The sequence below is a fragment of the Notolabrus celidotus genome, chromosome 6 (genome assembly GCF_009762535.1).
Source record: "Notolabrus celidotus isolate fNotCel1 chromosome 6, fNotCel1.pri, whole genome shotgun sequence".
Lineage (NCBI taxonomy): Eukaryota > Metazoa > Chordata > Actinopteri > Labriformes > Labridae > Notolabrus > Notolabrus celidotus.
Window position 1 is genome coordinate 37,214,302 of NC_048277.1, and position 24,465 is coordinate 37,238,766.

Sequence of the window (24,465 nt, forward strand, 5' to 3'; positions counted from 1 at the left end):
GATAATCCTGCTCAGCGTCTTCACAAACTCTCAGTGTTTGTCCAGACGTTCAGAGCGCTGCCTTAGATTCTAGAGGCGATCCCACAGTCTCTACCTGTCAGGACGAAGACTTCATTAGCTTACTCAGTTTCCCTCTTACTGTATAAAATGACTTCATGTAATCCCACGTCTCTCTCCTGTTTGTATCTGAACTCCTGATCTAATGATTCCCCGTGCTCCAGCTCTCAGGAAGCCGAGTGTCTCCTTTTTAAAGATAAAATCCAAATGAGATCTCACACACTTTCATTTACTCTCAGCCACAAATGTGTGTCTTCATTAGCCCGATCACAAACCTGATTGAATCTCTGTTTCCCCGGCTACACGTAGATCAGCTCTGCGCCGGTCCACGGGGAGGAGGTGATGAGATTAGAAGAGATTAGATTAAACTTTATTGCACGAGTAGTGGATGCAGTTTGCTTTCTGAAGAGAAGTGCAAAAGGAGAGAAGTGTAAGTCTCTGTTACCTACTGCTGCTTCAAGGCGGGATACTCACGCCCCTGTTGCGACTGCAGTGTGTCCCGCACAGAGACGTCATGGTTGGACACCAAGAGTGCGGCGTTTGGGGAGCTGTGTGTAAGTACAAAGGCATAGTGATGGCGCCACTTTGTTGTGTAGTTACAAGTGTAATAGGCTTCAGTTACAGTGACTGGAGAGGCATTATAGAGCCCAACAATGACGGTCACCATATTGGCAATTCTGACTGAGACTATAGGCTGTTTTCAAACTAGCAGCATGTACTGATTTGGTCTAAATTCAGTATGTAGTATGTGAACAAGAGCAAAATCAGCAGTATGCCAAAACTACCCGGATGTCCTACTGATTTGGAAAATGTCTCAGTATGCATCGGACCAGTCTCCCTCACCGAATGTTTCCCACAATGCACAGTGCTAACGCTCTCCTTCTTCGCTCTTACCCCTTTTTGACCAGCGCGACCCTGGTTGTTGTTCCGGGTAGGGATGTGCAATTCAAGCCAAAATACTATTCAATAATCATTGGCGCCTATTCGACGATTATTCGAGTAATCACCCCCCTCCCTCACACACACACACACACACACACACCTGTCCCATTAACTTCCCGTTTGTGTGGCAGTCTTGTTAACCAGCAGCAGGACGAGGTGCTGCTAGTAGCGGGCGCTGACGGCGTCTGTCTCCATCTTTACGTCAGTGTTTCTGTGACGGGGCGTGGCGTGTGTGTTTACATTTTACAGCCATGCTCAGTCTCTGGAAATCAGCATGTAGTAGTGTGAGATTCAGAAACTGTCGCTAATGTTTTCTTCTTCTTTTGCTATTTAATGCAGTTAGCATTCTTCTTCTTCTGCGCAAAAGGTCGCACTGAATAGCATCTGCAACCCTTTTATTTTGAAGGATCAAAAGGATGTTCAATATTATATCTGCAGATTACTTTTATTTTGAAGGGACAAAAACAGGATCCACAGAGGCCCACCTGCACATCCCCTCAGTCAGTGATGCAGCCGATGCAGTCAAATAAAGGCTGTTTCTGAAGCGAGATGTCCATCATCTGGTCTGACAACTACCCCCTCAGGGCGGTTTCAGGCATTAAAGGGGACATATCACGCTTTTTTCATCAATATATATTGGTCTAAGAGGTCCCCAAAACATGTCTTTAAAGTTTATGCTCAAAAAAACACTTTGAGATCAGATTTTGGTCTGCCTGAAAAACCCTCTTCTTCAGTCCTCATCAGAACAGTCTGTTTTCTCTCTGACCACGCCCCCTCCGGAAGTGGATATGCCTCGGCTCTCCAGCACGTTGATCTAATGTTTACATGTTGGCTGAATATACACGGCTGCTCACAGACCCGCGTTACTTCAACCCTCTGAATCTGATCCTGACGGAGAGGCGCCTGTAGCAGGACCTTTCTGAACCATTGGTCACAGATTTAGTGTTTCTTGTTGTTTTATTTATCAGTATGTAGACGTGTGTCTTGGTACACAGCTACCAACATGTAGCTATATGGCTATGCTAACTATCGCTAACACTTATCCATGATAAATAAAAATCATCCACTAGATCTTCAAATCTGCAGACGTGGGGAGTCAAACCGACCTCTGCCAGAAAGGCAGCGGGACCTTTCTGAAGGATTGGTCACAGATTTAGTGTTTCTTGTTGTTTTATTTGTCAGTATGTCGACGTGTGTCTTGGTACACAGCTACAGCTACAGCTACAGCTACAGCTATGAACATATAGCTATGTGGCTATGCTAATTAGCGCTAGCACTTATCCATGACAAATAAAAATCATCCACTAGATCTTCAAATCTGCAGACGTGGGGAGTAAAACCGACCTTTGTGTTTATTAAGACAGCCTACAACTAGCATGCCTCCCTCCTAAGCTCCTTGTTAGCACACATGTGTGCAGGTAATGAAAAACGGAGGAGGGGTTCAGTATTATTTTATACAGTCTATGGGCTGAACAAGCTCCGAGCTCTGACTCCGTGACAGACCGGATATTGTTGTGACGTAACAAAAACACGGAAGTCTGAAACGGCTGGTTTCAGCACACATTTACAGAATGGTGGAGAAATCAGAACAGGGGCAGAATGGATTCTTTTCATTCTCGGGGGGTTTGTAGACAGGGACACATATTTCAGGTAGAGAACCATTAAAAAGTCAATTTTGCATGATATGTCACCTTTAAAAATGACAACAGAGAAGGTGTCAGTGTTGCTGCTGATGGTCTTGTTTGCTATTCAAGGTCATAAAGAGGCATCAGTATCATTTTCAGTCTGTTTCTCAGCCAGTTCAAAACTCCTCACAGGGCCTTTAAGATAAAGTTTATTGCAGCATACAGTATAGTGTTTGGCGTGTGGGCTCCTAAACTTCATTACTCCTCCTATATTATTTAAATGCAGACATTTAGGAGCAATGAGAGAGGACTAACCCCCCTCGGAGCCCGCAGGTGGATGCCGGGGAGGAGGTGGGTATGAAGTTTTCACACGGCACTGAGCAGGGCAGCAGGAGCACTGGCAAAGCAGAGGCAGAGACAGAGACGGGGAGACATGCAGCTTAAATAGACCGCCGAATGAGGACGTTGAGATCAGCTGATAGAGAGGTGATGACGTGTCGGCGCTCCATTTATGGCGGCTGGCACTTCGTTTTTAGGTGCTTTAGCGCCACCTACAGTGTGAACCAGACGTTTAATGGTCCGTTACATTTATCCTAAAGTGATGCAAAATGTCTCAGAATCAGCTTTATTCGCCAAGTATGCTTGAACACACAAGGAATTTGACTTTAGTAAACTGTGCTCTCTTTGTACAAGGCATAAGAATAAGAATAAGAATAAGACCTACAATAAAAAATAAAATAAAAATATAATAACAATAACCTTAGCTATAAATACAAAGAAACAACAAATAGGCATGACTAATATGTACAGGCTAAAATAATATGATAAAGTGCAGTGGTGAGTAGCAGAGGTAGTTTTACATTATAAAATAGAAGTTAAATAATACAAAAAATAGAAATTAGGAATTCTGCTTGAGAATTTTTGCATTGTATATCTACATGTATATTTACAGAGAGTATTTATCTGACAGGTATGACACTGTTATGGTTTAGTGTTCATCAGAGTGACAGCCTGGGGGAAGAAGCTGTTCTTATGGCGGGTTGTTTTGGCGCACAGTGATCTGTAGCGCCTGCCGGAGGGGAGGAGTTTGAAGAATTTGTGTCCAGGGTGTGAGGGGTCAGCGGTGATGCTACCTGCCCGTTTCCTGGCCCGGGACCGGTACAAGTCCTGGATGGGGGGCAGGTCGACACCGATGATTTTCTCTGCAGTCCTTATAGTCCGCTGCAGTCTGTGTTTGTCTAGTTTGATTGCAGAGCCAAACCAGACAGTGATGGAGGTGCACAGAACAGACTGGATGATGGAGGTGTAGAACATGATCAGCAGCTCCTGGGCGCAGGTTGAACTTCCTGAGCTGACGCAGGAAGTACATCCTCTGCTGGGCCTTTTTTCTGATTGTGTCTATGTGGGAGGTCCACCTCAGGTCCCGGGAAATAGTGGATCCCAGGAACCTGAAAGAGTCCACAGTAGACACAGTGCTGTTCAGGATGGTGAGGGGGGGAGTGGGGGGGGGGGGGGGGACTTCTCCTGAAGTCCACTGTCATCTCTACCGTCTTGAGCGGGTTCAGCTCCAGATGGTTCTGACTACACCAGAGAGCCAGCTGTTCCACCTCCTGTCTGTAAGCAGACTCGTCTCCGTCCTGGATGAGACCGATGACGGTGGTGTCGTCTGCGAACTTCAGGAGTTTCACCGAGGGGTCTCCTGAGGTGCAGTCATTGGTGTAGAGGGAGAAGAGCAGTGGGGTCAGTGGGTGTCTGTGACATTTATTAAATTCCAATAAACTGCATCTTAACTTTTTTAAATTTGTAAGTGATGCTACAGAAGAAGCAGTTTCTCTATCAGCTTGGCTGTTGTTTACTTCTGCTTTCTGAAACCGGAAATCCGGCAATGCCTGAACCAGCATCCTGCAGACCAGATCCAACAGAGCAGTCTTACTACCTTGAATAGCGTGCATTCCAAGTAATGTTACTTTCTCACTTATTTAAAACAAAAATCTTGAGTCATTTGGATTCCTGGGGATCTAAACTGAACCATTGTGACCACTTCATAACTTCCCATAGGAAAATAATTTTAGAGAGGAGCTCTCAAAAGTGTTTCATTTCTGTCTCCTAGACAACAATGAGATCTGTTTGAAAGCAAAATGAGACTATAGCTTATGTCTCCTGTTTCTCATTCTTGCCTCCAGAAAAAAGTGGTAAAAAGTCTCAGCTTAGTCTCCCTTTCAGTTCAAAAGGAGATCTGGTCTCAATCTGAAATGATTCTCAGGTATTTCTCAAGTGTTGTGACTCCTTTTGAGCTCAGGTGGAGAAATCAGGGAGCTCTCTCAAATGTCTCAATCTAACCTCATCCATTTGTTTTTGTCAGACTCAGTTTTTGGGTCTCAAGCTGAGCTCAGATGGAGCAAAGAAACAGCCTGAGCTCATCTTTTCATGAACATTTATAGTGCCCTGCAAAATTAAGATTTCAATGTAATTGTCCAAAAACTTACAGCTATTTAGATGTCAAAGGATCTCTTCTTTGACTTCACATTATGGTCCTTCCTTTACAAGTCTGTTTGGAACAAAACAACTTCACAAAGATTTAGTGGATTTGAAAGAAACTGCTAAAGATAGAGATTTCATCCCAGGTATGACAGACGACTTATTTAAAATATGGGCCGCAAAAGGGCCGACCAGATTTAGCCTGATTATTACAATTAAAGGAGTGGATTCTTTTGGGCGCTGGTGGCCTAGCGGTCTAAGCACCTCACATACAGAGGCTACAGTCCTTGTCGCAGGGGTTGCTGGTTCGATTCCCAGCCAGTCGATCATTTCCTGCATGTCTTCCTCCGCTCACTACTCCCCACATTTTCTGACTCTCTTCAGCTGTCCTGTCAAATAAAGGCAAAGAGGCCAAAAATCTATTTTAAGAAAGAGAAGAAAATGAACCATTAATGAGATCTCTCATTTAAGTCTCAAATAAGACTCATGTCATGGTCTCAACTATTTCTCCTAGTGAATTTTAGGAGAAATGAATGAGAACTATTTGAAACTTGATTGAGGCTGAAATGAGAATCTCAATTTTGTCTCCCGAGACTTAGAAGAGAAAGCCTTGAGCAGTAAAAATTTCCTCTGGGTTTGGCCCAGAACAGGAAACACTCTTTGAGGTAGGAACATCGTACCTGTGTGGTCGTGTGTGTCGCTGATGGTGAACAGCGTAGCTGTCTTTCTGGAGTGTGTGTGTGATCCGTTTGCTGCACACACTCAGGAGTCCACGTGTCATCTGAAGCAGTTTGAGACGTCTCTGAAGTCTCTCGGTTCACCGTGAGCCGCTTCAAAAGAGAAAAAGAAACAAACAGATTGGGTTCATCTTTAAAAAGCCGGCGAAGAAAGAAGGTGAATCTGAGTTCAGTGTGTTAGCAGAAAAAAGAGGTTTCCTTTTCCTCCTCTGATGGCGGAGGATCACTTCTTGTTTCATCGCAGACATGTGACCCGGGGTTCACGTGTTTGCTCTCTTCCTGCTGTTGAGTCATGCCAGGTTTTATGTCACTGAGGATCTGAACTCCTTTTAAACAGGTTCACACATTCCTGTTTTTAAATCAAACACTGTGCACGGTGTTTGAATGAGAGATGCCAACCAATCAGAGCAGCTTTCAGCGTCGGGTACAGAGAGCCTTGTTGTTGATGTCACAGCGCTGTGCCTTCAAATGTCTCTCCATCACCACAAACATTTCCACCGGTGATGGAGTCTAATTTATGATCGGTGCCTGTCGCCTCCAGTCCACATCTTTTATGAAGTTAGTTAGAACATCAAATCAGACAGCTTCGTCCCGCCCCCTGTTTTCGGACAGGCTTTCATTATTTCAGAATAAAACTTCTGCCCTGCTAAGATGAGCAGTCTGTTGTTATTTCAGACTTTATTTCCCCTCTCTGAGGCGGTAAAGTCCCCCCTGTCAGTCACCGGTGCATACAGACCTGACAGCCTGGTGGTTTTCAGGTCCCCCCTGTTTCTCTGTTTCCTCTGTGCGGCTCCGGTGATCAGTGAATGTGACGTGTGGCGGTTCAGTGTGAACAGAAACACGGTTATGCAAACGTGCTTCTAATCAGCCTGAATGGAGTACAATGGATTGGAATAGATTCAGATTCAGATTCAGACAATTCATTTATAGCTCACCATACAACAACCATACAAGATTTAACATCTACAACACATCCATCATATATACATGCTACAAGCCACAAGTCAAGCACCGGGTCTGTACATGGGACTAAAGGGTCTGTGGAGGGCAGCAATAAGTTCATGTAATAAATAAATACCAGTAAGATACGACAACGATTAAAAGACAATGTTATTTAAAATGACTAAAAAGACCGTCTGAGTTTAAAGTCTGATAGGGGACGGGATAAAAGATTTTGAATACGGATTAGTTCTCCTCACGGGTCCATAAAAACGGCGAGGTGAAGGCATCGGTATAAACTCGGTACGAAGGACGTCATGGATAGACTAGACTAGAATAGAATAAATAGGAACAGAAGCCCATCTTGAGCTTCTAATCAGCTCCAATTGGACTAGACTAGACTAGATTAGACTAGATTAGACTAGATTAGACTAGACTAGACTAGATTAGACTAGATTAGACTAGACTAGACTAGACTAGAATAGAATAAATAGGAACAGAAGCCCATCTTGAGCTTCTAATCATCTCCAATTGGACTAGACTAGACTAGATTAGACTAGACTAGACTAGACTAGAATAGACTAACAGGAAGCCAACTCAAGCTTCTAATCAGCCCCATTGGACTAGACTAGACTAGACTAGATTAGACTAGACTTGATTAGACTAGACTAGACTAGACTAGACTAGATTAGACTAGACTAGACTAGACTAGACTAGATTAGACTAGAATAGAATAAATAGGAACAGAAGCCCACCTTGAGCTTCTAATCAGCTCCAATTAGACTAGTCTAGACTAGATTAGACTAGACTAGACTAGACTAGAATAGACTAGACTAGATTAGACTCGACTAGATTAGACAAGAATCGAATAAATAGGAACAGAAGCCTACCTTGAGCTTCTAATCAGCTCCAATTGGACTAGACTAGACTAGACTAGACTAGATTAGACTAGACTAGATTAGACTAGACTAGAATAGACTAGACTAGATTAGACTCGACTAGATTAGACTAGAATCGAATACATAGGAACAGAAGCCCACCTTGAGCTTCTAATCAGCTCCAATTGGACTAGACTAGACTAGACTAGACTAGACTAGACTAGATTAGACTAGAATAGAATAAATAGGAACAGAAGCCCACCTTGAGCTTCTAATCAGCTCCAATTGGACTAGACTAGACTAGATTAGACTAGACTAGACTAGAATAGACTAGACTAGATTAGACTCGACTAGATTAGACTAGAATCGAATAAATAGGAACAGAAGCCCACCTTGAGCTTCTAATCAGCTCCAATTGGACTAGTCTAGACTAGATTAGACTAGACTAGACTAGACTAGAATAGACTAGATTAGACTAGAATAGAATAAATGGGAACAGAAGCCCACCTTGAGCTTCTAATCAGCTCCAATTGGACTAGACTAGACTAGACTAGACTAGACTAGACTAGACTAGATTAGACTAGACTAGATTAGACTAGAATAGATTAGACTAGAATAGAATAAATGGGAACAGAAGCCTACCTTGAGCTTCTAATCAGCTCCAATTGGACTAGACTGGATTAGACTAGACTAGACTAGACTAGAATAGGATTAGAAGCCCAACTCGAGCTCCTAATCAGCCAAATTGGAAAATAATTGAATAGACTAGATAGGAATAGAAGCCCAATTCCAGCTTTTACTCAGCTGGAATGGAATGGAATAGAATAGAATAGAATGGATTGGAATATGATGGTATTTCAATACAATGGAATGGAATAGAATAATTGGATTAGATTGGAATAGAATAGAATGATCGGATTGGAGTTGAATATTATATATTAAAACAGAATAGAATAGAATGATTGGATTAGACTGGATCAGATTGGAATAGAACAGATTAGAATAGAATGTACTACAATAGAATACGATAGAATGAAAACGACATGGAATAGATTGGAATGGAATGCTTCTGATTGATCAAAGCCAAATTACAACTGTGATTAATTCCCAACAACCAAAGCGATACATAAACGTACAGCCACACCAGGCTACTAAAAGGGACCCTATTAGAAGTTTAATGGTCTTTATTTCCGATCTGATATCCTTGTATATTGTATTTGGGAACACAAAGGACAACTGAGCGTGTTATTATCTGCATGCATTGGTGCGGGTAAGAACGGTGTGGGGGTCGTTTCCTCTTGGCGATGGCGCTGTAAGTCAGTCGTGGTCTGCGGTGTTGTGAAAAATTTGGTTAGTATGTAATTGTAAATCTGTATCATCCTAAAATATCAGACATCCTGTCGTTTGAAATGAAATGTATTTACAAGTTTGGGGAGTTTTAATGTCTGCTTTGTGGGGAGCTGCAGCCCCACTTCATGTACCCACGCTCCTTAGCTTTCAACTCCAGGTGACTCTTTTCTACATGTTGCACACGACTGATTAAATGTCTAAAGACAACAGGATACCCTTTTAATTATACAGAACCTTACAGGACCCTGATAGCATGCCGCATGTCTTCTTTAATTTGGGGTTTAATTACAGGAAACTCAGCCGTCTAGTTGTTTTTTGCTGTCTGCTTGTTTTTTGCTGTACAGCAGAGTCTCAGAGTGGCAGCGGCTCAATGCGCCTTCACCCTGAATTTAATTTGCTCGCAGAAACATTCAGCGAAAGCGAGCAGTGACAGCAGGAGTCATGGAGGATTTTACCCGCAGGGTGAAGCTGTTTATTGTCCAGGAAGGAGGGACATGACAGTAAATAGAGGTTTACTTTAAAGAAGACAATCAGAGCGCGGGCTGAACGATGATGGACGTGTGCTGTCACCACAGATGGATTTCCTCTCTCATCGTTCAGTCGGGCAGAAAGCTGGAGGCTGTCTCAGGATGACGAGCATCAGTCACTGTCACGGGAAACACCCTGAGACGGCAGAAAACCGACAGACGTGTCTCTCTGATGTAAAGACGTGTTAACGCGTCCACTCAGAAATCTGTCCTGGTGTGAGACCGGGTCTGGTGCAGCTGGCTGGGGCTCAGCGGGCTAAAGTAAAGGGTGGTGTTGAGGGTAATGAGCGCTGTCAGGATGCCATCTATCAGCCGCTCGCCCACGGAGAGTCCATCAGCTGCTGCTGTCGCTTCGCAGCGGGTCCACAATCAGGTCCAGATCAGCTCGGCTATCTGTCCCACTGAGACCTCCACTTTTTTTTCTGACACTGCAGCCTCTTCAGACACCTCCTCACTGCAAGAAAATAAAACTGCTGATGCATTGAGATGATTTTAACTTCCATTTTACTGCACAGTCTGGATTTAACTGACTGCATAGCTTACAAAGTCGTACATCGGACAGTGACGTCAAGATCTGGTCCAGGTTTTGGCGGTGTAAAAGTGCCACGTTGTAGAAAGTCAGGCTTACACAGGACTTCCACCAGATACATGTCTGGTCCGTCTCCAATCTGCTGTGGTCCAGCTCCATGCTCTCCCGGTTCCAGGACCGCCGGACAGCTGGAGTCATGTGACCGAGGTTTCCCCCGCGGTAATCACTGAATCAAGGGTTCTCCTCCTCCTCCTCTCCTCATCCATGTTGTCTTTCTGGTCCTCTGAAAACCTCTGACCTGTTGACTCCAGGCCTGGCTCCGCTCATCATGACTTTGGTTTGTTGTTGTAGTTAAGTGAAATACGATCTGGTGATAACACAGAGTGTTTTATTCTGAAAATTAACCGGATGTTTTCATTTTGTTTTGGTGAAACCTGACTTCCTGTCCCGCTCCATCTGCTCTGTTGAGATTGATGCATCGTGCTCCGGCATCCGGGAACAAATAGAAGTCTTGTGTATCTGATCCGGAGGACTCAGAGCTGCCGGATCAGAGACGCAGCCAGATTGCAACTGAGCAGATCCAGTGGAAGTTAACACATTGACTAGAATAGAAACCTATCAGATCCGGTGCCGTGATGGATCAGAGACGGACCGGACACGGATCTGGTGGAATTCGTCCGTTACATGTTGTATCTTCAATCAATCAATCAATCAATCAATCAATCAATCAATCAATCAATCAATCAATCAATCAATCAATCAATCAATCAATCTTTATTTGTATAGCGCCAAATCACAACAAACGTTATCTCAAGACTCTTTTACAAACATAGGAGGTCTAGACCACACTATGTCAAATTATGAACAGAGACCCAACTTCAAGACAGGGTAAGACTCAGTCTGACCCCACCTTAATCCATCATGAGCATTGCACATCGCAGTATTTAGCTAGTTACAGTGGCAAGGACAAACTTCCTTTAACAGGCAGAAACCTCCAGCAGGACCAGACTCATGTTAGACACACATCATGCCTCGACTGAGTTGGGTCTGGAAAGACAGATAGAGGGGAGTAAGAGAGAGAGGTGATAGTGATGAGACGAGTCGTAGAAGCTGTTGCCGCTGGAGTCCAGATCGTCCGCAGCAGGAGGACGTCTACGGCAGCTCAGAGGAACCTACGAGACAAGGGAGCTCAGGGACTCCAGAAAGGTCTATGGTTAGTAACTTTAATGGGACAGGCAGAGTTAAAGTAAGCGATGAGGGGGTTGGGGGGAAGGGGGTGACCTAGGATCCCAGTGTGTCAGTGTGCCAGTTCCCCCGGCAGTCTAGGCCTATAGCAGCATGACAAAAGCTGGTCCAAGCCTGATCCAGCTCTAACTATAAGCTTTATCAAAAAGGAAAGTTTGAAGCCTACTCTTAAAAGTAGAGAGGGTGTCTGCCTCCCGGACCCTGACTGGTAGATGATTCCAAAGGAGAGGGGCCTGATAACTGAAGGTTCTACCTCCCATACTACTTTTAGAGATTTTAGGTACAACTAGCAGGCCTGCATGCTGGGAGCGTAGAGTTCTAGAGGGGTAATAGGGCACTATGAGCTCTTTAAGATACGAGGGTGTCTGATTTTTAAGGGCTTTGTAGGTTAAAAGAAGGATTTTAAATTCTATTCTACATTTTATTGGGAGTCAGCGTAGAGAAGCTATCACTGGAGAGATGTGCTCCCTCTTCATAGTTTTAGTCAATACTCGAGCTGCAGCGTTTTGAACTAGCTGAAGAATCTTTAGAGACTTATTGGGGCAGCCTGATAAGAGGGAGTTACAGTAATCTAACCTGGAGGTAACAAATGCATGGACTAGTTTTCTGCGTCGTATCTTGTATCAGCTAGAGATGCTACATAACCAATGTAAACAGATTGTAAACAAAGTGGACCCAGCCTCTTGGTTTTCAAAGTGAAGCCAAAGAAGTCTCAAACCTGCTTTCTCTCCAATGGCCTGAAGGGGGCGCTTCACTGGTTGAAGTCATGGTTTGATCATAGACTGTATAAATAATGGACGTATTATCTGTGATGTCACCCATATCTCAACTCAACTTTATTTATACGTCACCTTTCATACATAGAAACATGCAGCCCAAAGTGCTTCACAGAAAACAACAGCAATGGTAAAATTATAAAAGGCATGATTATAAATAAAATAATATCAAGACAGAAAAATTAATAAAATAAGTGAGAGTGGAAAGAAAAGTTAAAAATAAGGTAGAGTTAAGATCAGATGAATACAAGAAATAAATAGATAAATACATTTTTTTTTGTGAATAAGATAAATAAATGTTAAAACAATGATTAAAATATTAATGATTATAATAATAATAAAAATAGTAGAAATAATAGAAATAATAATGCAGTCCAAGGCTAAAAATAAACTCCTCCAAATTAAAAGCTAGATTTAAAAGGTAAGTCTTAAGTCTTAAAGTTACTAACCATAGACCTTTCTGGAGTCCCTGAGCTCCCTTGTCCCGTAGGTTTGCTCTGACCTGCTGCTGTGGACGTGCCAGACTCCAGCTGCTACAACTACTACTATCCGTCTCATCGTCTCAACAAGAGCTTCAGTCCACATGGGGAACAGGGGGTGTTGAAAATGCCTTTATTGTAAACATTTAGTTATATAATCATGAATTCATAACCTTCTACAACTTTGTAAGGACCAGGATGTTTGTAACGTTATGCTTTTTATACCATAGACTGTATAAATAACGGACGTAGTATCCGTGATGTCATCCATCTGTTTCTGAAGTGCAGCCATATTGGAAATGTTGAACTCATCCAGAAGAGTGTGACATAAAGAGGCGGCTTTGAGCCTCCTAGCTAACCGCTACAGTGTTCCCGCCTGTCAATCAAGTCAGCTGTGCCTCTCATTGGAAGACTTGTAATCTCAACATCTTTGAAATTGCTGCGCTAGAAAAAATTCACCCCCCTCACAGTGTGTGCCGATCAAGAAATGAGCTATCCAGACTACACTTGTCTTTTGAACCAGACTGTAAACATGTTTATTTCTGCTGTAAAGATCGTCTTCTTTGAATGGTGTGTATGTGGTTTCCTGTGTTTCTGCAGCCAGCCTCTAGTGGACACTCGATGAACTGCAGTTTTTTACCTCTTCCACATTGGCCTCATATTTTTAGACTTGAGGTTGCCGCTTGGATTTGATCAGATGTGACACATTGGGATCATTTTGAAGAAGCTGGAGCTCCTCACAGAAACATGAGAGAACATCTACATATCTTAAAATCAGCCCGACGACTGAAGACTTTTATGTTCAGGTGTGTTTTATTTTCAGCGAAATGTAAGCTCTTCACGGAGTATGGACGGCTTCATTAAAAGCCCACGTCGGGGTTTTTTTTGGATAAAATCTTCCACTTAAAAAGACCCTCAGTGTTTCCTCTCTCTGTGATGGTTTTTAGCTGTTGATTGCACCGTTGTGAGGATGGATTTGTGTGTGTGTGTGTGCGGCAGGCTGATCAGCGGGGTGTCCAATTAAGCCGCTAATTAAAATTGCAGTCCTCCAGTGGAGGCAGGGACTCCTTCAGAAGCCACCAGCAAGGCACAAGTTTGATTTCCCTCCGAGAGTCTCTCCGCAATTTATTTAACAGCACATCAGGAGCTCTGTGTGAATACAGCGAGCGGCTCTTTCTTCCCATCACAGTTATGATGGTTATTATGGTTATGATAAGGGCCTTAATTAAATGCTGAACGTTTCTTACACAAAAATCTACAGAGAGGCGAGCGGGGAAAAGATTCAAGCTTCACGTTCTCTAAATCTCTGATCTGTATTTCTTCCCTTCTTTGGTTTGTCGCTCCAGTAGAGGTGTAAAAATATTTTTACCTGCTTTGTAATTTTCAGTTCCTTATTTTGTTTTTCTTCTCTGAATTAGGTGGGGCAAAAATCCTTATACATGTATTTCTTACAAAGCTTCGTCGAACACTTGATTCTCATTGGTCAGTTATTAATTTCTACTGTGTGTTATTTTTGTTTTTAACCTATCTGTGTTAAATACTTGATTCTGATTGGTTAAAAACCCCATAACAACAGAGTTTACCAGTTATAATCAACAGTGAAAGAGACACCAGGGACAACCTGATCACACGCATCATATCAAATCAATCCACAGAAAGTAGTCATGCATATTCCCCCTCTGCCTGTTGAGTAGAATAGAATGGAATGGATTGGTTGGAGTGGAATGGAATGGAATGGATTGGCTGGAGTGGAATGGAATGGAATGGATTGGCTGGAGTGGAATGAAATGGATTGGCTGGAGTGGAATGGAATGGAATGGAATGGATTGGTTGGAGTGGAATGGAATGGATTGGCTGGAATTGGTTGAGATGACATGGACTGGAATGGAATAGAATGGAATGGGTTGAATGGAATGATTGGAATGGATTGGGTTGGATGAAATGGAATGGAATGGGTTTGACTGGAATGAAATGACAGGAATGGATTGGAATGGAAGTGAATAGAATGGACTGGACTCGAATGGAATGGAATGATTGGATTTGAATGGATTGGATTGGAATGGGTTTGAATGGAATGGAATGGAATAGAGTGGGTTTGAATGGAAGTGAATGATTGGATTGGAATGGAATGGAATGATTGGAATGGAACAGAATGGTATGGATTGGCATGGAAGTGAATAGAATGGATTGGACTTGAATGGCTGGATTTGATTTGATTGGATTAAAGTACAGAGTAATTGGGTACGGTTACTTGATGTTTTTTAATTCTGAATTAATAATTCTGAATTAAATAATTTGGAATTAAAGTTTTCTCCTTCGTGTTTACTTGGAAATATTAATTCCGAATTAAGGTTAACATGGAAAACACGTTTAATTGTTTTTATTCAATTCCTCTTAAGGTCTGGGGGTTGGGAAGGGTTCTGATTGGACAGGGGCGGGCGTGACGTATTTACGTTTACTGGAAGAAAACAGACTCCAGTTCCTGCTTCTTTCATTTTCGGTTACAACATGGAAGACCACACAATAAGTTCAACTTTCGCTTTTGATTTTGATTATAGTTTTGAATAAGCAGCTGGACACAAACATACTGCTTCACTATCATCAGCTGAGGAGGAGAAGAGAGATAGAGGACCGGAGAAGGGAGGCGGAAGACCGGACTTTGGAGAATCAAAGCCGGTTAGTGCAACAGCTGCCCTACCTCAGCCTGGAATATGAGCCCGCCAGCGTGGAATATGTGTGTCATCGCGACAGTACAAGGGAACGAGCATGAGCAGAACGACAGGAATTAATTTAAAGCGGAATGAACGTTTACATGATTGAGGAATTATTCAATTCAGATTTAAAATCAGAATAAACCAGCCACATACATCGGATTTAAGTTTAATTCGGAATTATCATTTTCATTCAGAATTAGGTGTTTACATGGTCATTTTTAATCTTTTTAAAGAGGATTTAATCTTAATTCGGAATTAAAGAGGAATTAAAAGTCTCATGTAAACGTAGCCATTGATCAAATGGAATGGAATGGAATAGAGTGGGTTTGAATGGAATGACAGGAATGGATTGGAATGGAATGATTGGAGTGGATTGGAATGGGATTGAATGGAATAGACTGGGTTTGAATGGAATGGAATGGAATGGAATGGAATAGATGGAATAGGTTGGAATGGAGTGAAATAGAATACTTCTGATTTATCAAAGCCGAATTATATATATAATGCATGATCCCTTACAGAGTAGATCTTTACTGTGAGTAATGATGCATTTTATCATATATGTGGAGAGCTTCAGCTGTCAGTCAGGTTACTGGAGAGAAAAAAAGGAAGAATGAAAAGCAGAGTGAAGTGAAGGAGGCACAAAGACACAAAGAGCCGGATGACCGTGAAGAGAGCTTTTTCCTGCTTGTGAGCTGCGAGGTGGACTTTTGATGATTCAGGGGTTCAAAACTTTTTATCGACTTTTAAAACAGAGACAGAAGAATATTTAATAAAAATGGTGAAGGTCGCTCCTGGATTTAGAGTTTGAATGCATCAAAACTTCTGCGTGTGTTTCTCTCTCAGTGGAGCATGTGTGTACACCGTCCTCAGGAAGGAGTAGAGAGAGAGGGAGAGACTTCTGTGGAGGTTCTTCAGACGTTGACCTGCGGTTGACCTGAATACATGTATGAGGATGAGCTTGCCCTCTGCATTGGATAGTTCAATATCTGTAAGAAGCAGGACAAAGCAGACCGCGCTGTGCTCTGATAAGAGTTCAACAGCGACACATCGTTGAAACGAAAGGGTTCAAATATTGAAAGACAACAGAACGACCCTTTGACTAAAGAAGCAGTGCGTGTGTGTGTGTGTGTGTGTGTGTGTTAATGAGACGAGCGAGTGCGTTTTCATGGAGCCACCGCTGACGGAGCATCAATAACTGATGCTGCTGTGTGTTCGGCCTGCAATGCATCATTAATGCTAATGGATGGTCCCCATTATATCTTCATGCAGCAGCCATTATTTCAGCCTTTACTGTAAACTGTGTGTGTGTGCGTGTGTGTGTGTGTGTGTGTGTGTGTGTCCATAATCTATGTGGTTATATCATAAAATATCCAGACATCTCGTCCCTCTCACAAAAGGCCGGGGACACACAGACTCTTTAAAGTTTTGAAATGTTCATGTCTCTCTTCGTTATGCAGAACAGAATCCTGACAGGGTGAGTCAAAACCCTGACGCAAAGCAAGAGCCTCTGTTACTGAAGCAAGCCATCATGCAGTTTTCAGATCCGTGCACAGACATACAGATGTGTCCATCCACTAGAGGCTGGCTGCAGAAACGCAGGAAACCACATACACACCCATTCAAAGAAGACGATCCTTACAGCAGAAATAAACATGTTTACAGCCTGGTACAAAAAACGGCTTTGGTCTATGTAGCTTATTTCTCTATCAGCACACACTGTACGGGGGTTGAAGGTTTGCCCAAATAAGGACATGACTGACTTGATTGACAGGTGGTAACACATAGCTTTTGGCTAGGAGGCTCAAACTCCGCCTCTTTACCTCACACTCTTTTGGATGAGTTCAGCATTTCCAATATGGCTGCCGCCGCCGATTGGCATCAAACAGCGCTCAGGAACAGATGGGTGACGTCACGGATACTACGTCCATTATTTATACAGTCTATGTGTGTATCGTCCTGGACCGAGGAGGGAGGAGGGGTTTGTCTCTGCATGCTTTGAAAAACATGATGAGGAGCTGTGACCTGTGAGCGGCTCATCAGAGTTTATAATAACGCTCAGTCTGTCATGTTGATTTTCATGTCTACTGTGTTTATGTCACATTTTCACTTTAGTCTGTTATCACCCGATCCTCTCTGCAGACATGCAGATTCATGCAAATTCCACCAGATCCGTTTCCAGTCTGTCTCTGATCCGTCACGGCACCGGATCTGATAGGTTTCTATTCTAGTCAATGTGTTAACTTCCACTGGATCCACTCCTAAGCAAGACCTCTATGTTTGCTAGATGCCGGAGCACGACGCATCAATCTCAACAGAGCAGATGGAGCGGGACAGGAAGTCAGGTTTCACCAAAACAAAATGAAAACATCCGGTTAATTTTCAGAATCAAACACTCTGTGTTATCACCAGATCGTATTTCACTTAACTACAACAACAAACCGAAGTCATGATGAGCGGAGCCAGGCCTGGAGTCAACAGGTCAGAGGTTTTCAGAGGACCAGAAAGACAACATGGATGAGGAGAGGAGGAGGAGGAGAATCCTTGATTCAGTGATTACAGCAGGGAAACCTCGGTCACATGACTCCAGCTGTGCGGCGGTCCTGCTCCGTGCTGCGTTCTGAAAATGCAGGACGAGAGATCCAGGACACGGATCAGGCAGATGTCTGGTGTTAAGGTTCCAAAGGCAGGCCTGCATTCTAGGAGTGTAATGGACAGAGGAGTTGTGGTCAGATGGAGTAAGCCAGTTTAAACAGATGGGTTTTGAGTTTGGATTTAAAATGTGGGAGTGAGTCAGTGTTAAGGAGGTCAGGTGGGAGAGAGTTCCAGAGCTGGGGAGCAGAGCGGCTGAAGGCTCTGCTCCCCATGGTAACAAGGCGAGCAGGGGGGACAGTGAGGTGGATGGAGGAGGAGGATCTGAGGTTGCAGACGGGTGTGGCAGTATGGAGGAGGTCAGAGAGATATGGAGGGGCGAGGTTGTGTTTGGATTTGAAGGTGAGGAGAAGTATTCTGTAGTTGATCCGGTGTGTGATGGGGAGCCAGTGGAGCTGTTGCAGGATGGGTGTGATGCGGTGGATGGAGGCGGTGCGTGTGATGATACGGGCGGCTGAGTTTTGAACCAGTTGTAGTTTATGGAGGGTTTAGTGGGGGAGACCAAACAGAAGGGACATGCAATAGTCCAAACGGGAGGTGACGAGGCTGTGAACAAGAATGGCAGTGGAGTGGGGAGAAGTCTGGTGTTAAGGTTCCAAAGGCAGGCCTGCATTCTAGGAATGTAATGTTCTAGAGGGGTGATGGGGTACCCCAAGATATGATGGTGTCTGACCAATAGGAGGAGCAGGGATGTGTTTTCCAACAACAAACCATAGTCATGATGAGCGGAGCCAGGCCTGGAGTCAACAGGTCAGAGGTTTTCAGAGGACCAGAAAGACAACATGGATGAGGAAGAGGAGGAGGAGGAGAATCCTTGATTCAGTGATTACCACGGGGAAAACCTCAATCACATGACTCCAGCTGTCCGGCGGTCCTGCTCCGTACTAGATCTGAAAACGCAACCAGTGAGTGTTGGAGCCGGACCGCAGTGGGTTGGAGACGGACCGGACACAGATCTGGTGGAAGTCCTGTGTAAATGAAGCTGTTCCCTGCATTGCTGTGGGTCTGCATGGCTGTTCTTTAAACATCTTTAGTTTCTTTTTTAAAGCTGTGAAAGTGAATGAAGCTCTGTGTTTCTCTGCATATGAGGCAGGAAAGCAGACGTCGTGGATCAGACTCATCCAGGATCCAGGTGTCTTTCTGCAGAGCCTGAAGAACCAGAAATGATTTTGTGCTCTTATTTTAATGATGTTGTTATCTCTGGACTTTAACTCTCCAAAGTAATCACTCATGCAGCCTTCAGGCGGAGAGGAAACATTTAAAGTCTGTAAAATGTTAAACAGTCATTAAAGCCTGAGAGGCTGAGCCGTGCTGTTTGTGTTCAGTTGTGTAAAAAAACAACTTGAGCTCCTCTCTGAGAGCCGACGCTATCGGAGCGCTGCAGGTTCAGCTCTCCGACAGGTTTGTTTTTACAGTACAGGCCTTTAATTTGCAGCCTGTCGCTGAGCTGGTCGATCTGAGTGACATTTGTATTGCCATCAGGCCCTCGGCCGTCCGTCTTCCTCCCTCCTCCTCCTCTGTGAATCCCGATGAGGCGTCCGGCGGCGATCGGCTCGACACGCCGGCCCTCTGACTGAAGTGAAATCAATCAGCCCTTCAATCCGTCTCTAAAGCACCATTATCCAGCTCCGCCGGGGCTGTCGGCCTGTCTGCCGCGGGATCTATGACCCGATCCGCCTCTCTAATTCACACGGCACAGATCGCTAACTCAACCCTGACAACAAACCCAACAACAGGAGGCAGAGGAAGGGCAGGATTTAAGGTCCAAACTCGATCGCTTTAAATCTCAACAAATACCCAGCCGCATGTTTGATCTTAAATCTACTCCTCAGAACAGCTGCTGAAGCTTTTGGCCTCCAGCTTTGGTGACTTAGTTCATGCAACTTTTAACCCTTTAAAGCTAGGGTTGGTTGTCACGGAAAACTAGCATGAATTTGAATGTAGCATTTCCTCAGGACTCCGTCTAACCCCTCCCCTCCTCCCTCAGAGCTCTTCCAAAACCACGCCCCCCTGCTCACATGGACGAGCGCCACTGATTCATGACCATATGATGGTGACTGATTCAAAACCGGTCCTCACCAAAACATTCTCATAGTGAAAGTTAAAAACACAAACAAACATGGCTGCTGTTAGCACTCACAACTGTCATGCTAGCATTATCCAGTTGTCATGGTGACATGATATCAGGAGAAAAGTTATAACACATATATAACACTGTAACAGCTCTACTGTTTGTTAAACCTGTTCAGTGTAGATGTTCTTAATGTTGAAATGTTCAAACCAAGCCAGAAACCTTGGTGTAGTCTTAGACTCAGACCTTCATTTCAGCAGCCACATTAAGACAATTGCAAAGTCTGCCTACTATCACCTTAAGAATATATCAAGGATTAAAGGACTCATGTCTCAGCAGGATGCAGAAAAACTCGTCCATGCATTTATCTTTAGCAGACTAGACTACTGTAACGGGGTCTTTACAGGACTCCCTAAAGAGTCCATCAGACGACTGCAGCTCATACAGAATGCTGCTGCTCGAGTCCTAACAAGGACCAAAAAAGTAGACCACATTACTCCAGTTCTTAGATCTCTACACTGGCTTCCTGTCTGTCAGAGAATAGACTTTAAAATCCTGCTGATGGTTTATAAAGCACTGAATGGTTTAGGCCCAAAATACATTGCTGATCTGCTACTACTTTATGAACCACCTGGACCTCTGAGGTCATCAGGTACTGGTCTGCTTTCAGTCCCTAGAGTCAGAAGGAAACATGGTGAAGCAGCGTTTAGTCATTATGCTCCACATATCTGGAACACACTCCCTGAAAGCTGCAGGTCTGCTCCAACTCTCACCTCTTTTAAATCAAAGACTAAGACTTTTTTATTTGCCACTGCCTTCCTATCTTAGATTATTTTAACCCTCTTTAAATTAAAATTTTAATGTAATTTTTAATATATTTCTAATTTTCCTTTTCTTTTCTGTTTTATCATATTTGTCATTTTAATTGTGTTCTTTTATGCCTGTCTGAATGTCTCCAATGCTTTTAATGTGTTAATGTAAAGCACATTGAGTTGCCCTCGTGTATGAAATGCGCTATACAAATAAAGCTGCCTTGCCTTGCCTTAATTCCTACAGTGTTGACGGTCAGTGAAGGCATCAGGAGAGGTGTAGAGTGTGTGAGTGGGAGAGAGGAGAGACAAGAGGAGAAGTTCTTCATTCATTCAAACATTGATTGTCCGGGCGGACGCTACAGTACATCTACATTTCTGTAGGACTTACGAAATGTCATTAATTCTTCTGCTTGTCAGAGCCCCCGTGGTGAGAGCTTTTTAGGCAAGGCAAGGCAGCTTTATTTGTATAGCGCATTTCATACACGAGGGCAACTCAATGTGCTTTACATTAACACATTAAAAGCATTGGAGACATTCAGACAGGCATAAAAGAACATAATTAAAATGACAAATATGATAAAACAGAAATGAAAAGGAAAATTAGAAATATATTAAAAATTACAATAAAATTTTAATTTAAAGTGGGTTAAAATAATCTAAGATAGGAAGGCAGTGGCAAATAAAAAAGTCTTAGTCTTTGATTTAAAAGAGGTGAGAGTTGGAGCAGACCTTAGGTCTTAGGTTAGACTCTGATCCGGACTACAGTCCTGAGCAAAGACCCTCATGGGGTCAGAGGGGACAGGCCCGAGGTGGAGCGAGAGGGGCAGTAGAGCTCTGTTTGCTTGACTTGGTTCTGGTTCTGTTTGCTTGAGTTGGTTCTGGTTCTGTTTGCTTGACTTGGTTCTGGTTCTGTTTTCTTGAGTTTGGTTCTGGTTCTGTTTGCTTGAGTTTTGTTCTGGTTCTGGTTCTGGTAGTGTTTGCTTGAGTTGGTTCTGGTTCTGTTTGCTTGACTTGGTTCTGGTAGTGTTTGCTTGAATTTTGTTCTGGTTCTGTTTGCTTGAGTTGGTTCTGGTTCTGTTTGCTTGAGTTTTGTTCTGGTTCTGGTTCTGGTTCTGTTTGCTTGAGTTTGGTTCTGGTTCTGGTAGTGTTTGCTTGAGTTGGTTCTGGTTCTGTTTGCTTGAGTTGGTTCTGGTTCTGTTTGCTTGAATTTTGTTCTGGTTCTGTTTGCTTGAGTTTTGTTCTGGTTCTGTTTGCTTGAGTTGGTTCTGGTTCTGTTTGCTTGAGTTTTGTTCTGGTTCTGGTTCTGTTTGCTTGAGTTTGGTTTGGTAACCCTAACCCTAAAGCATCTTAACATTTCTGTCCTCTGTCATTTGAAGCTAACCTTTAACTCCTCCCTCCCTCCACAGATTCCTCAGATCAGCTACGCCTCGACGGCGCCGGAGCTCAGCGACAACACCCGCTACGACTTCTTCTCCCGCGTGGTCCCTCCGGACTCCTACCAGGCCCAGGCCATGCTGGACATCGTCACGGCCATGGGCTGGAATTACGTGTCCACGCTCGCCTCGGAGGGAAACTACGGCGAGAGCGGCGTCGAGGCCTTCGTGCAGATCTCCAGAGACACAGGTAGGAAACATGCCGCTGTGGACGATGTGGGTTCAAAGCCGCCGGCTGGTCGTGGCGCTCGCCGTGTGTCGATGAGCGAACAGGAGGAGAGGTCGTGTAATTGACTCTCGGTGTAATTAAAGCAGAAAGTCGACGCTGCGTTCTCCTCGGCCGGTCACTGTGAGGCAATCAGTCCTTGCTCCGGCTGATTAAAGTGTTATCGCTCCCAGACGAGCTCTGACATTAATTAGATTGTAAGAGCGGTGTTGAAATTCATCAGCGGTAATAGATAGATACGTAGGAGAGCCGTGTGTGCTGGTCGAGGTCAGGTTGTGGCTTTTCTTCTTATCTTCAAACACTTGTAACCTGAAGAATAATAAAGAATATCTGACTGTTGAAGGATATAAAAACATGCAGACCACACGGATCACAAGTCTGAATCATGAGGACACGGAGTCCTCAAACTTAAACCGCTCTCTCTGCCGTTCCACTGACTGTTAAGAGCTGAGGTTCAGGAGTGTCGGGACCTCTCAGAAACTTGTGTGATGAAATGAAAGTTGAAAAAAGAGAGGTTAGACTCACATTTCACTGCATGGAGCAATCATAGAAAAGATGTAGACACCTCAGTCAGAAGACATTTGTGTGATCCAGCCGCTTCAGAGAGAAATGTCAGTCCGTAAGGAGGGGGTGATGTATGCTGTTAGTCTTTGTATGAAGGAGGGAAGTGGTGTCACCATCTTGGCTCCTGTTGCTGGGTGTCCCAGGGGGAATGTTGGGTACTGCACGGGGAATGGGAGCAGATTTTCAGCCGTGCAGCACTCGTGTTCAAGGGCAACGTACAGAGATGGAAGTCTTGGTTATCTCTCCCACAGGTGACTTTTAAAGACACAGAGACAGTTTTACATGCTTTTATCTCCTCACGCCTGGACTACTGGAGCAGTCTTTCTAGCAGCCTGCACAACGAATCCCTTGATCGTCTCCAAACTGTACAGAACTCAGCTGCAAGGGTTTTATCCAGAACCAAAACATTCGACCACATCTCTCTGGTTTAAGCTTCCTTGCACTGGCTCCCTGTATGTTTTAGAATTGATTTTAAGATTTTACTGATTACTTTTAAAGCTCTGCATGGTCTTACTCCGAGCTATATAGCAGACCTTTTAATACCCTATGAGCCGACGTGTACATTGAGATCCTCGGGCAGAGGTTTATTGTGCATTACTAATACTATAATGAAAACAAAACAAAAATCATGGTATTTGGAAACAATAAATCTAACAATAACATACAAGTACAGATTGGGGGGGTCAACATAGAAAGAGTGCATGAACATAAATTCCTTGGTGTAATAATAGATGAAAAAATTTGCTGGAAACCTCACATCAAACACGTTCAATCCAAGCTGTCAAGAAGCATTTCAGTTCTCGCCAAAGCCAAGCACACTCTGGATCATAGATCACTTCTTATTCTCTACTGTTCACTGATCTTACCATATCTCAGTTACTGTGCTGAGGTGTGGGGAAACACCTATAAAAGCTCCCTGCAACCACTGTCAGTCCTCCAGAAAAGAGCCATCAGAATAGTTCACAATGTTGATTTCCGCCAACACACAAATTCATTGTTCCTCAAATCAAAAACATTGAAATGATTTGACCTCATAGATTGTAAAACTGCACAAATTGTGTCCAAGGCTAGCAAAAATCTCCTTCCAGGAAATATTCAAAGATTATTCTGTGAAAGAGAGGGGGGTTCTAACTTCAGAGGGAAGTTGAGATTAAAGATGATGAGTGTTCGGACCACAAGGAGAAGTTTCTGTATTTCAGTCTGTGGTGTTAAACTATGGAACAGTCTCAATATGGAACTAAAGCAATGTCTGAACATAATTCAATTCAAGAAGAAGTACAAAGAAATGATTTTCATAAGGTCCAAGGAGGAAGACAAGTGTATATAATCACGAGGGGTTTACTTTTGTTTGTTAGCGTAAATATGAAGATAATATATGAAGATTTGACGTGTGGGATTGCACTCGTATAATGGCAGAAAATAGTGAATAGA

At 43.5% G+C, this 24,465-nt stretch overlaps 1 protein-coding gene across 1 annotated transcript in view; it reads left to right on the forward strand.

Annotated features, from left to right (window-relative positions):
• LOC117814073 (metabotropic glutamate receptor 8-like) overlaps nucleotides 1–24,465 on the forward strand; it is a 151,650-nt gene that overhangs the window by 37,848 nt on the left and 89,337 nt on the right. Inside the window, exon 3 of the mRNA XM_034685185.1 lies at nucleotides 22,218–22,434. Coding sequence (XP_034541076.1) covers nucleotides 22,218–22,434 — 217 coding nt within the window. The remainder of the gene's footprint in view (nucleotides 1–22,217; nucleotides 22,435–24,465) is intronic.